Source organism: Psammomys obesus, unplaced genomic scaffold (assembly GCF_907164565.1).
Source record: "Psammomys obesus unplaced genomic scaffold, mPsaObe1.curated_primary_1811, whole genome shotgun sequence".
Lineage (NCBI taxonomy): Eukaryota > Metazoa > Chordata > Mammalia > Rodentia > Muridae > Psammomys > Psammomys obesus.
In genome coordinates this window covers 726,786-742,195 of record NW_026596079.1, presented here as the reverse complement: position 1 = coordinate 742,195, position 15,410 = coordinate 726,786, and the positions used below count along the sequence as shown (strand labels likewise).

Here is a 15,410-nt window from a genome sequence, read left to right as displayed (position 1 = left end):
TTACTTCAGGTATTTAGGTCATAGTCTTCTTCCTCTCTTCTCTCCTTCCCTTCCTCTTCCCCGTTTTTTTTTTTTTTTTTTTTTTTTTTTTTTTCTGCCTCCCAGTGGAAGATGTGGGGAGTGAAGGAGGTATGTCGATGGGGAGGGAGCCAGGGACAATGAGTTGTAGAGATGGCCTTTGTGGGTGGGCTTGTCTGGAGGGGCACAGGAGGAAGAAGACTACGTAATAACTAGATGATGATTAGCTGGAGTGGACCTTCTGCGGCAGGACTAAGGGATCCTGGGTGGCCGTGGAACCCCCATCCACCAGCGGGAGCTAAAATGTCACCTGGGAAATGTAAGAAACAAGTCCACAAAGGGCATGTGTTTGCCTGCGTTCTACCAGCAAGAACTGGTAAGGCTCGCCCGCCGGGCCAACCCAAGTAATCAGCACACCAAGAAAGAGAGGAGGCTTTGTTTGAGAATGGTAGGTGTGAATCCAAGTATGTGAGTTCAGCTGTGGAGATCCAGTGGATGAGACCATTGTGGGTGCAGGAGAGAGCAACCTGGTCCTACACAGAGAGAGGGCAGGGTCAGGCCCGGGGAGGCTTCTGCAACAGGAGGGACAGACCAGGAGAGGAAGGCGTTCATGGGCCAGGTAAGTTTCCCTAGGTGTAAGGACTAGTAGGGTCATTGAGAGAGGCAGGTGGGAAAGACTGCAGTCTTCTGGGAGGGCTGTTTGTACACACACACACACACACACAGGCACACAAACCTGCTCCTAAGGTCCCAATGATAAACCCAGGTATCAGTCCTCTGAAGCTCTCTCTGGGGGAACCAGTGGTTTTATTGGGCTTCCTTACAGTGCACTGGGTGAAGGGGGTCACTAAATGGAATGGAATGTGGGTGCTCCCACCCAAAAGTCTGCACTGGAGAGCCTTATCCAATAGGGATGATAGCTTTGCCGTAGCTGGCTAGATGGAGCACCCTCTCCTAGTCCTTGTGTATCTCTATCCTCTAACCCCTCCCCCAGCGCCCCAAGGCCACATGCAATTAGGGCAGAATTGCACACACATGGTCGGGAGGGGCTGCTGGATACTGTGACGAGGGGTCTCATGACTACCTCTAGGAGGGAAGGCACACAAGCAGATGTTTTCTGAGCAGGCCCCAAAAAACTGAAGCCGGTGGCAGTCTTTTCAGAGGAGAGTTCTTTAATGCAGATTCACCCAGAAGGGTCCTGGTGGTAGCAGCCTTTGAGGTCTAAGGTCCTGAGAGTTGGACACCGGGCCTCATCCACCTCTGTCTGCCCATCAAAATCTGGGGTGCAAAACATTCGGTGTTTGCCAAGCAGATCTGCGGGGAAAGATGCTACAGTATGAGAGAGAAGTCAGAGCCTCTCTATGAGGGAGCGGAGCTCCCAGGGATGAAAATTTAAGAGGTGGCAGGCTCTGGAGCCAGAGCCAGAGCAGGGCCAAGCACTGGGGCACAAGGAGTCTTGGCAGGGACACAAGCTGCTGCTGGAGATCCCGGTCTTTGCTGGTTCCTGCTGTGCTGTGTCTTGGAGGTGGCTCTTGGCCAAAGCACAGGTCTAAGCCCTGTCTAACTGTACTTGGCCTCCCTGGTGGGAGGGGGTATTGGACATGCCTGCCTCGGAACAGGTTGCACCTCATCTCCAGAGCCAAGCACCCTCACCACCACCCTTTCCTACCCTCTGTGTGCCATCTGGAGCTTAGGAAATCCCAGCCTCCTACTTGTCTCTCTCCATAGTACCAATTTTATCTGCAAACACCCTCTGCCCACTCTGGAAGTCTCTACCACGAGGTCGCCTTTCTGCTTATATCACCAAAGCTCCAAGCCTGGCTTTTAGTTTCCTGTGAGGTCCATCACTTTGCGCTGTGAGTTTTGAGACCTCCCGGCGTCTGAACCTCTGTATGGCTGAGTGACTTTACATATACCTTAACATAGGGCACCAAAAATACACAGTGTTCCAGCTCCTGCAGATTCTCAGGGACAGGCTTCTGGCTGAGATTGTATACCAGTTTGGAATGGTTTGGGTTAACTAGTTGTCCTGGAGTTTCCAGGGCTACCTGGGCCCCAAGACTTTCCAATATGTCCCTGGCAGCACCCAGATAGATCTTTCTGGTTCAGGGGTGACCTCACAGAACCTACTGTATATCGGATCCAATTGCCTCCCTTCACCCACCGCTGACATTTCCTATCTGCTACATGGGTAACCTGGTCTTGGAACACTTATCTCTTCCTGTTAGTCTTGGTGTTTGTGCACTCTGAATCCTTTTTGTCCCTGACATTGAACTCCAATTGCTCCCAGGCATCTTAGCTACTTCCTAGTCCTGGCAAGTGCTTCCTGGGCCTGGCAAGTAGCAGCTCCAGAAAGAGTGGACTAAAATGTGTGCCACTGTCATGGACTCTCTGGCTCACAAACCTTTGTAACCCCCAAATATTTGATACTCTGCTTCCTGCCAGGCACTCTAAACCCAGTTTGGGATTGAAGGCATGACACCGTCTTAGAGCCTGCTTTCATGACCAACCAGAAGGCAACTTCCCAGCTCCAGCAGGTGTGGGGACAAAGGAGGAGGGTGCTCAGGGTGACCTCAAAGAACACAATGGTCAACACAGTGTGGTCTCCTGGCCCTAAGGGCCAGCTGCTGAGAGAGGCACCTGTCGCCAGGAAAGTAGGAACTGCAGGGGAGTTCTGAGGAACCAGGTGGTGTTGTGCCCCCCAGAAGAGAATTTGCAGAAAGAATGAGTATCATAGAGAGTAAAGAACAGGGGGACACAAGTTCCCAGATTTGTAGAGGAATCTTAATTCAGAACATGGCTGCTCTGGCAAGAGATCACATCCAAAGACCTAGGTCTGTGTGATCCGGCTGGAATACAAACATGCCTTTAACCCAGTAGACAGAGGCAAGAAGATCTGAGTTTAAGGCAAGCCTGGTATAGAGCAAGTTTCAGGTAAAGAAAAGCTTAGGTCCAGGCGTGGTGGTACATGCCTTTAATCCCAAACAATGAAAGTAAAATTTGTTTGTAGAAAAAAGCACTCATGTTTGAAAGTGATGTCTAAATGAGAGAGGAAGAGAGGGAGAGAGGGAGGGAAGAGATAGGGGACTGAGAGGAGAAAGTGAGGAAGGGAGGAGAAGAGGGGTGGAGAGAGAAGAGGAGGCAGTTTTACCAGGAGTTCTTTACAGAGAGAGGTTGATTGAGAGAACAAGTTAGAGAGACAGGTGAAGACAGAATGAGCCAGAGGATGAGGAGCCAGAAGATTAGAGCAGATTGCTGGAGTTAGTCTGAGGCCAAGTAGAGCAATTCAAAGACTGAGAGAAAAGCCAGATTGAGTAAGTCAGCTGGGAGAGGAGCTTGAGCCAGAACAGCTGAATTGAACCAGCCAGCCCATGGCTCAGTAAGAACAAGAAAGGGTGAGCTCAATATGCAATATGTCTCAGAGGCTGAAAACATTCTAGGCCTTGGTTAGATTGCACAGAGGTTAGAAACTTCCAGGACTAGGCCTAGGTTACCAGACAGAGGCAATAAGCCTCCAAGGCAACAATTGAACCAGGTGAATAAGAAGTTACCTTTATACTAACAGGCATAGTTGGCAAGAAAGCTAGGCTGTTTCTGGCTCTCTGGGTGGCTGACTCAACAGGTGCTGCCAACTCTCACCACAGCCTGTGCAAGTGAATACTGAGGGTTGCGGTGAAAATGACCAAGTGGTAGCTTCATGTCACACCATCACTCTTCAGGAAGGAAAGGGAGCTTGACAAAAATAGAGCCAACTCAAGGGTCTGGGAATATGCCTGAGTGAGTAAAAGTGCTACCTAAGAAGCCAAGTCCTGGAACCATGTAAAAAACAGTCCTACGGTGAGATAGGAGAGGAGACAGAACTGCCTGCAATCTTAGCCTGGTGTGCACAGCACAACAGAAATAAAACCCTGCCTCAGAAAGTAGAAAGCATGAAATCAACTGGCTCTTGAAAATTGTTCCATAACATCCACCTACAATAAAACAAACAAACAAACAAACAGCCCCTCTTGGGGCTGGAGAGGTGGCTCAGTGGTTAAGCCTCTTGCTTCTCTTTCTTTCAGAAGACAAGGGTTTGATTCTCAGTGCTCACAGGGTAGCTCAGAACCATCTGTAATGTCAGTTCCAGGAGATCTGACACCCTCCTCACACACATACATGCAGGCAACAAACAAACAAACAAACAAACAAAAACTATAAACATAAAATAAAAATAAATCCCACTTGGGAAGCAGAGGCAGGCATATCTCTGAGTTCAAGGCTAGCCTAGTCTACAGAGTGAGTTCATGGATAGCCAAGTCTATACAGCGGAACCTGTTAAATCTGAAATCACCGTGCAGAGATCACCACTCACATGTGCAATTGGCAAGAGTGTTTTATTTCCTGAAAACCTGCATGCAGGGTCAAACCATTTTACAAAATGGTGACCCTAGACAAAGGCCTTTTTATAGAAAACTAGGGGATTCTAGCAAGGGTTAGGTAGTCTAAAACTTTATTGGTGGGTGCTGGGGAAGTTACAAGGATCAATTCCTCACGGCTTGCATCCAGGTGGTGGGTTGGTTGCAGTCCTTTGCTCTGATGTTTTACTTCAGGATGAGGTAAGGCTGCCCAGCACAGATGCCCCATCCTGAGACAAGATATTTTCCCATCCTTGTGGTCATTTCCGGATTGTTCCTTGGGTATGGAATTTTATGGTCTCGTTCCTGGAACTGATAACCTATGGCTTAGTTCCTGAGACTGATGACTTTTCCTTGAAAAGCAGGCCTGGTCCTAAAATGGAGACAAATTGGAGTTTATGTCATCCCTCAAACCCTGTCTCAGAAAACTGAGGAAAGCTAAGTACCAAACCCACAGCCTCGAGCTGGCCAGGCAAATTCAGCTTTATCACTGAGCTGAATCCCAAGAGTGAACTTAAACAAAAAAGTCACCTCTGGCTGGGCACACAGCTTAATGATGGAGTGCTTGGCAACCATTCATGAGGCTTTAGGAGATTCTGAGCGGGAAGTTTAAAGTGCTAGCTTGTCAAATGGCCATGGTGGCTCAGATCTGTAACACCAGAACTTGAGAGGCTGAAACAGAAAAACTGCCAGGAGTTCGAGGCCAGCCTGGGATGCAGAGCAAAATGCTGTCTCAATTCAAACGAAGTTCCGTCCTTGTGAGCATGAAACTGAACTCTCCCGCGAGGCTATGCCCCAGGCGACCTCAAGGGGTCGCTGCGGCGTTGCAGAGGCCGGCGCGTCTTGGGGGCGTGTCTCCTCTACACCGCTCTACCCAGCGCGCATGCGCTCTTCCTCCTCTGCCTCGAGGACCGCTCGGGACCAGGGACAGCTGCGGCGAAACCGGGAAGAGAGCGCTGCCGGGGACATGTGGCGGCCGGTGAGAACCAGGGCCCTGACACTGTGCGCCCCGCATCCCTGCGTTGAGGTCTAACTCTGTATCCCGCGATCCTGGACCTAACACAGGCCGGGGCCTTGCCCGTCGACCCCAAAGCTTTGGGGAACTCTCAGGTCGTGGGTAGCCCCTTTGGGAAGACTCAGCATCACTTAATCTTACCCCAGAGTCCTCCCCCTTCACCGCTCGGGTCTCCACGGGAAGAAGCTGCTCTGTACCCTCTATCGCTTCTGGGAGGGAGACAGTCCTGTGATACCCTCTGGGTTAGGCTTGCCCTCGCTCTTTTGGCCCTCTGTTCTGTCCCTGGAGGTGTCCTCGTCTATCCTGTCCTTCGAGTATGGCCCCTCTGCAGTTGGGCTGTTTTTTAAACAGAGGTTGTTTTTCTAGTACATCTGGCCTTGTAAATGTAGCTTCTGATAGGCATGGAGTTAGGTTAACTTTTGGCTTGCAGAGTGCTGCCCTGCTGTGGGTGTGCTTTCTGATAAAGCGTCCTGTCAGTGGTGATTCTAGCCTGCTGGCCTTTCACACAGCCCTTTACAGTTGCAAAACTTCTCCACATATCCATATCACTTGATCTTCCAGACAGGCCCTGGGAAGTTTGTTTTGTTTTGTTTTTTTCAAGACAAGGTTTCTCTGTGTAACAGCTCTGGCTGTCCTGGAGCTAGCTCCGTAGACCAGGCTGGCCTTGAGCCCAGAGATGGGGCTGATTCTGCTTGAAGGCTTGCACCACTGTTGGAAAAGCTTACAGGTTACTGTTTCAGGATGGTGACACCATCCTCTAACTCTCCCCCCCCCCCCCCCCCCGTCTGTCACCTCCCAACTTTGGGAATTGTTCTGTGCCTCCATTTCCCTTCCTGTTGAGGTGCACTGGGATAGCTACCCTGTTAAACTTAGCATTCTGATCCCCTTTTTAGGGTCCTATCCTAATCTTGGCAGGCATTTCCTGTTGCAGGCTGGCTTATATGGACATCTTTTATCTACCTCTAGCCCACTGTGTCTGACTCTAGGATTCTCTTTAGATTGTGATTTTGCTGCTTCATGCAGTCACTGGAGAACTCTGGTTGAATCTGTGTGTGTGTGTATGTGTGTGTTTCTTCTGCAGACAGACTGTGTACACATTCATTCTTGGTAAAATGCATGAGAACTACCCAGCATGATGTCACAGCACTTGGGAGGCAGAGGCAGGAGGATTTCTATGAGTTCAAGGCCAGTCTTGTTTGCAGAGTGAGTTCAAGCCACATAGTGCCTTAAAAAAAAAAAAAAAAAAAAAAAAAAAAAAAGGAAAGAAAATGAGAACCAAGTGCAGGGAGCCTGTGGCACTCTGTCTAAACTGAAAGACAGTTAGAGGTCAGCATCACCGCAGGCTCTTGAGTATGGACCCAAGGGGTATTCTCCTGTGGCATCACAGGGTCCTGCAGAGGAGGGTCATGGTAGACAGAGACACAAGACTCTGGGTTCACCTCAAGAATAAAGGTTTTGTTTTCCCCACTGCAGTTTGTATAGTGTTTAACTGCTGTCATGACAGACAGAGCTAGAGCAAACAGTACCTTTAACCCCTAATCTGAGTCCTTCCCTCTGCACGTCTCTGACCTTGTTGACCTTGTTGACCTTGTTCTGCTCCAGAGGACACTCCTTCTTAGCCTTATATCCTGCCTCCAGTCTTCCCCCATAGTCATGGGGCTCACTACAGGTAGGTCAGGGTTTCTGCTTGAGAAAGGAACTGTAGACCATGGACCCCAAAACTGGGTGGCTCTTGTTTGGAATTCGTTTGGGTTTTTGGCAGGTCTGGCTGTAGGCTTGGCCCCTTGTGCCTTTTGGGGCCTAAGATTCTTTCTCATTTTATGGGTATTTCAGAAGATAGCTTAATGGGTGCTAGGTAGCCCATCCAATAAGTACCCAGGTTGGGGCTGGAAAGATGGTTTAGAGGCTAAGGGCACTACTTGCTCTTCCAGAAGTCCTGACTTCCAGAAGTCCTGAGTTCAATTCCCAACAACCACAAGGTGGCTCACAACCATCTATAATGAGATCTGGTGCCCTCTTCTGGCATTCAGGTGCACATGCAAGCAGAACATTGTATACATAATTGAATGAATGAATGAATGAATGAATGAATGAATGAATGAATAAGAAAACCAAAAAAGAAGAAGAAGGAGGAGGAGGAGGAGGAGGAGGAGAAGGACCCAGGCATTTGGGTAACCCTGGTAGAGGGTAGTAGCTCTGGAGTTTTCATCACAAGGCTTTATCTACTTGATATCATGCCTAGAGCCAGACTTTCATCATCTTACCTGACTGTGACCTTTTGCTGTGGATGAATCCTGGTGGGGCAGAGGGCATTACAGGTGCCCCCTAAAAGAATCTTTGTTCTACGTGCTTTGTGGGGAAGGGTAAGAGGCAGCCGGAGCTTTTCAATTGCAGTGCTAAATCCTAAGAAGTCACAGAGGGAGGCAGGCCCTTCCCACTCAGCACTGGTTGGGCTTCATGCTGCTTCAGCCTGCCTTAGTCATTCCATGCTTCTGTGTCCTCAGTGGCAACATGCCTGAGTCAGTAGCCCCTTTCCTGTCCCATTGTCCCAACTAGTGAAAGGCTCTCTGCATTCTCAGTGTATAACCTGTCTTCATGTGTTGGAAATGGTCTTCCCTTCTGAGGGCGATAAACCAATTTCTTCTCCTGCTCGAAAAGCAGTGGGAGCCTGTGAGCTGGACAGGGTGGCACACACACATATGTACCTCCAGCACTGGGGAGGCAGAGGCAGGCTAATCTCTCTGAGTTTGAGGCCAGTCTGGTCTATAGAGTAAGTTCTAAGACAACTAGGGCTACACAGAGAAACCCTGTCTTGAATCCCCTCATCACCATCCCCCCCCCAAAAAAAAAGAAAAAGAAAGAAAAGAAAAGCAGTGGGAAGCTGGGGAGGCTATAATACTCAGTAAATGATTCAGCCTGGGGAGAAGGAGGAGTCAGCTGTGTTAGATGGAAAGAGCAGAGGATACTTGACCAGCAAAGACCTGGCACAGGGACAGAGCCTTGGGGTGCTGTGTGGGGAATCCTTGATCCCGCTGTGGCCTTGGTACTCTCCCGCTGGGCACATGTTCACAGAATTTGTTTTGTTGGGCACTGCTCCAAGGGCTTGCAAAGCATTTTGTGAGCTTAATTTACTCTTTTTTTTTTTTTTTCCTTTTGAGACAGGGTTTCTCTGTGTAGCCTTGGCTGTCCTGGAGTCACTTCGTACAGACACCAGGCTGGCCTCGAAATCACCTGCCTCACTGACCCCTCCTCCCCCACTAGAGTGCTGGGATTACAGGCCTGCACTACCACACCTGGCGATTTGTATTTTTCAAAGCAAGAATCTGAGGCTTATTGAGGAAAATGAAGTTGACTTGATAGATCAATGCCACAGCCAAGATCCCTTTCCAGATAAACACAGGGCTCTGTGACAAGCTAGGAGCTGCATTTGCTTCAGCCTTTTATCTTTTTGGCCCTTAAAACCTTCTTCTTCCGTGACAGCCTAGGCTACAGTGAGACACTGTCTTCAAACAAAACAAAACAAAAACTGATGCCAAATAACTGGGGCACAGCATTGTCTCAGATTAGGGCGCCTACCATGAAAGAGCCACCTCACTGGCAGAATGCTGCCTCTGACCTGAGATTCTGATGTTATAGAAAACCTTCTGTAACTTGTTTTCCCCCTTGTGCTACTGGAGTTTGTACAGGTCTTGTGCACGCTTATCCCCGAGACGGGTTAACCTGTGTACAGCTCAGCGGCCCTGAGTCTCACTGTGTAACCCTGACCGGCCCTTGCATTTTTCAGTGATTCTTTCTTTGGCCCATGGGGTGTTGGGATTACAGGCGATTGGTTTTTTTGTTTTTTTTTTTTTTTCCTTGACATATGAGTGCATGTATTCATGGAGTGCAGAGTGTGTACAGACAGACATGCAGTCAGTGATGGAATCGGGGCTGTTAGCACCTGCCCTGCAGTTAGCATTTAAAACCTCACCCCGAAATCACTGAAATGTGCCGAAGAGTAAGATAAGTGGAGTTGGGGTATTCCCTAACTGGTGATACCTACTGCCTGAATCTACCTATTGTTTTGGTCAAGAGCCTTGCCTTTAACATTGGAGTCATCTCTCCAGTCCCTGGAGTACCCCTTATTAGTAAGTTGCCTTTCTACTTGAAATGAGGTTTTTGTTGTTGTTGGCCCATTTGAAAGTAAGCCACAGATACTTTGATACTTTTAAAGTCTTTTTTGAGACAAGATTTGTCTGTGTAGCATGGCTGTCCTGGAACTTGGTCTGTAAACTTGGTCTGTGTAGCGTGGCTGGTCTGGAACTCACAGAGATCTGCCTGCCTCTGCCTCTGAATGCTGGGATTAAAGGCGTGCGCCACCACTGCCTGGCTTAACATGTCTTTTTGAGAAAGTCTCACTGTGTAGCTCTTGCAGGCCTGAAACTCATTATGTAGAACAGGCTGGCTTTGAACTCACGGAAATCCACCTGCCTCTGCCTCCTGAGTGCTAGGATCAAAGGTGTGGGTCACCACACCCTTCATTATCTTTCTGCCAACACTTCCTGGGTGTTGGGATGACAGAGTGGCCTTAACTAAGACAGTCTATCAACACTTCTATATGCCCTTCCTAAGCAAGAACGAATTCTTATATAACCATGGCAACATTTTGAGTCTAAGAGACAGTGATGGGAGCTGGGTGTGGTGGCTGTAATGCCATCTCTCGGGGAGGCAGAGGCAGGTAGGATATCTGGGTTTGTGGCCTGGTCTACAAAGTGAGTCCAGGAGAGCCAAGGCTACACAGAGAAACCCTGTCTCAATCCACCCCCAAAAGAAAAAGAGAGAGATGTGGCAGCAAACCTCGCCCTGGAGAAGCAAACGTCAGGCATGGGACAGAATCACTGTGGCTCGTTCGTAGGCAGCGGTCTTGGTATTGTGCTGTGAATCCGCTTGATTCTGGTACCCTTAGACTCAACACCTGCCCTTTCCTACTCTTATTGACCTTCCAGAACATAGTCACTCTTCTGTTGGGGTCCTTGGCCCAGCTCTCCTCACTTCCTCAGTGCTGGATAGCTGTGTGGGCTCCTCAGAACATCTGCCTAAATTCAGGCACTTCCTGTGGAGCAGCCCACACTCTGTTTGCCAGTTATATGGCATCTGCTGTGTGTGTGGACCACGTCAGTGTGATACTGGAGAAACTGCTAGGCCCTAGGTCCCAGATGAGCAGCAAGACAGTTGGGATCATGACTGGACTGTAAGCACTTCCCAGCTCCTGGCTCTGAGCATCTACACAGTTACCATTCTCCAGGCCTTCTCCTCTGCACTACCATCAGTCCTGGAGACACTAAAGCCAGGTGTGTGTCAAATGAGCTACCAGGTTAATGGTGCCCACAAGTCTCCCATCTGCCTGGGATGTTTGAGCCTCTCATCTCCTTGAAAACCAGGACCTGTTTCATCTGGTCTCACAGAGCAGAGAGTTCAGTCAGTGAGCTTTTCAGGGAGGACAGGGCGCAGACCCGATCCTTTGACTTAGGTGTCATTTTCTGCTCATTTACATTATTAGCAGGACAGTGTGCCTTGCCCAGAAACCAACTGGAGTCTGTAGATTTGGTCCAGTATTTGAGATAAAAGTTCGTGTGTACCTTGTGGATGTGCTCCAAACAACAAACCCTGTGCTCTGAACAACAAACACTGACTTTCTAGAAAAATTCACTATTTGAAGATCAGGAAGCCAGTTACAGTGGCCTTTGGTCCTAGCTACTCAGAGGCTGAGCCAGAAAGATTTCTTGAGTCCAGCAGTTTGAGGCTAGCCAGGGCAACACAGTGAGAAAAAGAAGACGAGGAGACCAAGGTTCAACACATGCCCAAGAGCAACAGCCTCTCTATGTCATCTTTTGCCCCAGTGCTTTTGGGAATGTCTCTCAGGCCATGCACATCGGCCACGCCTCTACCATTCTCTAGCTGGGGCCGACAAGTGTTCTGCCTCTGGGTTCTTAGGTTTTTGAGACAGGGCCTCATCACGTAGCCCTGGCTGTCCTGGGTCTCACTATGTAGACTGGCTCTTCCTCGTTCCTGGGGTCCTTGGCCACCAGTCCTCAGGGACAAGGGAACAGAAGCAGGAACAGGGGATTTGGAAGGCCTGCAGGTACAACAGAATGACCTCCAGGAGCCACTTCAGCAAGATAGCTCAACTTTATTCAGCTGAAAGAGACTATCTAGTCCTTGGGGAGTTCACAAGATAGGTGTGCACCATTAGATGTGGCCAGGAGGGCCAGGCTGCACAGTCCTAGCATCTGAACAGGAACACAGCACCTAGTTATTCTATAGGCGCGGGGAGGGGAATGCCCAGCAGGGAGCTGTGCCAGAGGACATACACCAGATATATGCCTGAAGACACTCTCCAGATGAGGTCAGGCCCAGAGTAGGAGGCCCTGCTGAGGAGAGGGAGTCCTTCATCTAGCGCTGAGGTATCCAGACTGGGAAGACTGAAACGTCGAACAGCAGGGTCCTCCAACAACCAACCATGATGGCTTCAAACAGAGATCTAACTGCCTCTGTCTCTCAAGAGCTGGGATTGAAGGCATATACAACTATGCCAGGTTATCTTTTTTTTTTTTTTTTTAATGTTTTATTGCCAGGTGTGGCGTACCTACCTCTTTTTTTTTTTAAAGATTTATTATTTTAAAAAAATTATGTGTATATATTTATGTGTTTACATGTGGGTATGTGCACATCCGTGCTAGTGTTCAAGGAGACCATAGGCTTGGGATACCCTGGAGCTTGAGGCACAGCAGTTGTGATCTGTTCAGTTGGTGCTAGGAACTAAACTGGTCCTCTGGAAGAGCAGAAAGTGCTCTAAACCTCTGCACCATCTCTCTGCCTCATGTACCCCTTTAATCCCAGCATTTAAAACGGAAAGGGAGGTGGATCTCTGTGAGTTTGAGGCCAGCCTGGTCTATGTATTGAGTTCCAGGCCAGCCAAGGCTACATAATGTGATCCTATCTCAAGTAATAATGATGTTAAAATGGTGTTATAGTAGCATATATTAATTATACATTATAGAGAGTTTCTTTTTTAAAGTTAAAAAAATATGTTTTATGTTTTTTCTTTGCATGTCTGTGTGCCACACGTGTGCCTGGCTCCTGTGAAGGCCAGAAGAGGGCAACAGATTCCAGTTTCAGATGGTTGGGAACCATTATGTAGGTGCTGAGATTCAAACCCAGGTCTTCTGTGTGAGCAGCCAGTGCTCGCTCTTAACCACTGAGCACCTCTCCAGCTCCCCCCCCCCAACGCTTCTCCCCTCCCCTCTCCTTTTTTTTAAAAAAGTAACGTCTCATTGTATAGCCCTGGCTGCTTTGAATTTGCTCTGTAGACCAGACTGGCTTGTAACTCATAGAGATCCACCTGCCTCTTCTCCTCCTCCTCCTCCTCGGATTAAAGGTGTGTATGACCGTGTGACCGTGGCCAGTCCACAATAATGAATTTCATTCTAATGCTTCCATCCATGGTAATGTAGTTTAACTGCATTCGCCTCCCGCTATTCTCTCTTCTCTTCCCTAGATGATCCTCTTCTTTCCAACTAGTCCACATTCTGTTTTCAGGTCGTGTGTGTGTGTGTGTGTGTGTGTATGTGTGTGTACCAGTGAGTTTCATTATTGTCAGGAACACGGATAATGTTAACAGAAGCATGGGCCCTTACCAGTGGTTTTCTGCTGAGTTCTTCTTCATGACAGGCTATCAGTGGGTTCATTCTTGCACAGTCTTATGCCCTCCCACTTCCATGGTGTCAGCACCAAGGTGCTGTCACAAAGGTGATGTTGGCCCTTACCACAGACAAGCTGGGTGAGGGTGCATTTTCTTCCCTCTGCTGCTTTCGGCTTTCTCATCCAGTAGGCAGCCTGTGTCTTCAGTGCTGGGACTGGTATCCAGCCAGCCCCCTGCCAGGAGCCCTCACAGCCCTCACCGAGTGAGAGTTTGAGGACACAGTTTGCCGTAGCTCCGCTCCAGGCTTGTGGAGGTGCCAGACAATGGCAGAAGCATGGGCCGTGTCCCTGCCTCTGCCAAGCCTTGCCATCCTCCTCCTTCACAGATGCGGCTGTGCCACTTCCACTCCACCCTGCTGCAGAGCAGGCAGAAGCCCTGGCCATGCCCTGCCATCTTCTTCAGGAGAAACTTCAAGAGCCCGCTGGCAAGGTAACGAGACCCCCACAGCCAAAGGCAGGCCCCCTTCACAGGCAGGGAGATAGTGTGTATGAGCACAAAAACAAAGAGGCCCACGCTGGGCCCCCAAACAGGATGCATTTGTATCTTCCTGTGCTGTCTTGGAACCTGAGACCACAAGGCTCTCATTCTATAAAGACAGGTGCTCCCAACAAGAACTCTATGATGAGCAGACATTGGCAAATTGGGGGGACTTCACACAGAGGTGCCCACTCCATCAAATAGACAGGGCTGACTTAGAGATGGAGGGTGGGATTGCCTCACCAGGCATCAAGCAAGGGGTGAGAGCAGCCAGAAGAGATGTGGACACTGCATGGCTCTGTGAGCAGGGAGGAAGTTCCTTTCTTTCTTTTTCTTTTGGTTTTTCAAGACAAGGTTTCTCTGTGTAGCCCTGGCTGTCCTGAACTCGCCCTGTACACCGGGCTGGCTTTGAACTCACAGAGCCCCACCTGCCTCTGCCTCCCTAGTGCTGGGATTAAGGGAGTGCGCCACCACCGCCCAGCTGGAAGGCCCTTTCTTTTGGTGTGTACCATGGCACAGACAGAGGCTGAGTGAGAACATGGACGATGCTCCTGCTGCTGCTGTATTCAGCATATGCAGACGTTCGCTGTCTTGGGCAATGTGAAACTGTTCTGTTCCTTGTTTTGAGTTCTTGTTCAGTTTGGTTTGTTCTGACTTTAGTACTACCATGTCTCACTTTCCATCACTTAGGATCTCTTGCACCTCATAATAGGGACAGAGATGGTGGTCCAGTCTGTAGACTACAGATCTGTGCCAACCCACCTGATGAGCCCTTCATACCCAGGGCCGGAGCTCAAGACAGCTGAAGGATGCTCCTTCAGCATCTTGCATCTGTGCTGTCGAAGGGTCTAGGAAAAGGTCCTTGAATGTGGTGGGTGTCCTCTGGTGGCCACAGGATCCCATAGACAGGACTTAGAGTTGGCTCTGCAAAGGTGGAAAAGAGGCAAACAGCCCCCAGCTTCATTGCGAAGGAGCGACACTTCCAGGCCCTGCCATGTCTCCTCAGGACCTCAAGAACCAGGCTGCTGTGGAGGAGGGCTCTCTCTGCCACTGTGGTGGGCGTGCCCTTGCTCCTTGGAGCCCGCTATTTCATGGCAGAGGCCCATGAGAAGAGGAAGCTGCGACTTGCGATAGATGGTATCGGGCGCTTTGGCAGGTAGGAGGGCTGTGCCAGCTCTGGCACAGGTTGGATGGGATGATCTTCTCAACATCCCTGTCCTCCAAGGGCTTTTGGGTTCTTCTTGGACTTTTGCAGTTAACAGACAGCATGTAGACTGGGTGGCGGGACCATGATAAGAGTTCCCTAAAACCTGTGTTAGCTAGAACTTCAGCAGAGGTTGCCAGATCAGCCATGGGCTTCAGCCCTGGTCATAGGGGAGCTTCCCTATTCTACTCACTCTACTGTCCAAGGAGATCTGTTGTTCCAGACACAGAGCTTGGGAACTGCCCCCTCACTCCTAGCACAGTGTGGAAGGGTTTCTACAAAGTTCCTTCCTCTCCCAGGGTGGGAATCCCCACAGCTGCCGCCCAGCCTTATCGGTTTTTGTTAATGAGAGAAGCCTCATCAATATTTTCTCATTGTTAATGAGAGAAGCCTTAACCTGAATGTTTTTGAACTGGTAGAGGTCAGGGTCCTGGGTGCAGGATGGCATCTTGTTCCATGTAGCTCTGAGCATTACTGCCTCCCTGAGCTGGGGCCGCCTTCTCAGGGAAGGCTTAAATCCCTGGGTCCTTGGGCATTTCATAAGAAACATCACTGAAGCTG

General features: G+C 49.5%; 1 protein-coding gene across 2 annotated transcripts in view; it reads left to right on the top strand.

Moving 5' to 3' along the window:
* Nucleotides 1-5,298: 5,298 nt before the first annotated feature.
* The window catches only part of Adck5 (aarF domain containing kinase 5), a 16,571-nt gene continuing 6,459 nt past the window's right edge, over nt 5,299-15,410 (top strand). Inside the window, exons 1-3 of one of the 2 annotated variants that reach the window (XM_055626337.1) lie at nt 5,299-5,391; nt 13,494-13,597; nt 14,652-14,801. In XM_055626337.1, coding sequence (XP_055482312.1) covers nt 5,380-5,391; nt 13,494-13,597; nt 14,652-14,801 — 266 coding nt within the window. In that variant the 5' untranslated portion in view covers nt 5,299-5,379. Of the gene's footprint in view, nt 5,392-13,493; nt 13,598-14,651; nt 14,802-15,410 lie in introns of those variants that run through there. The other variant, XM_055626338.1, reaches the window with a different exon arrangement.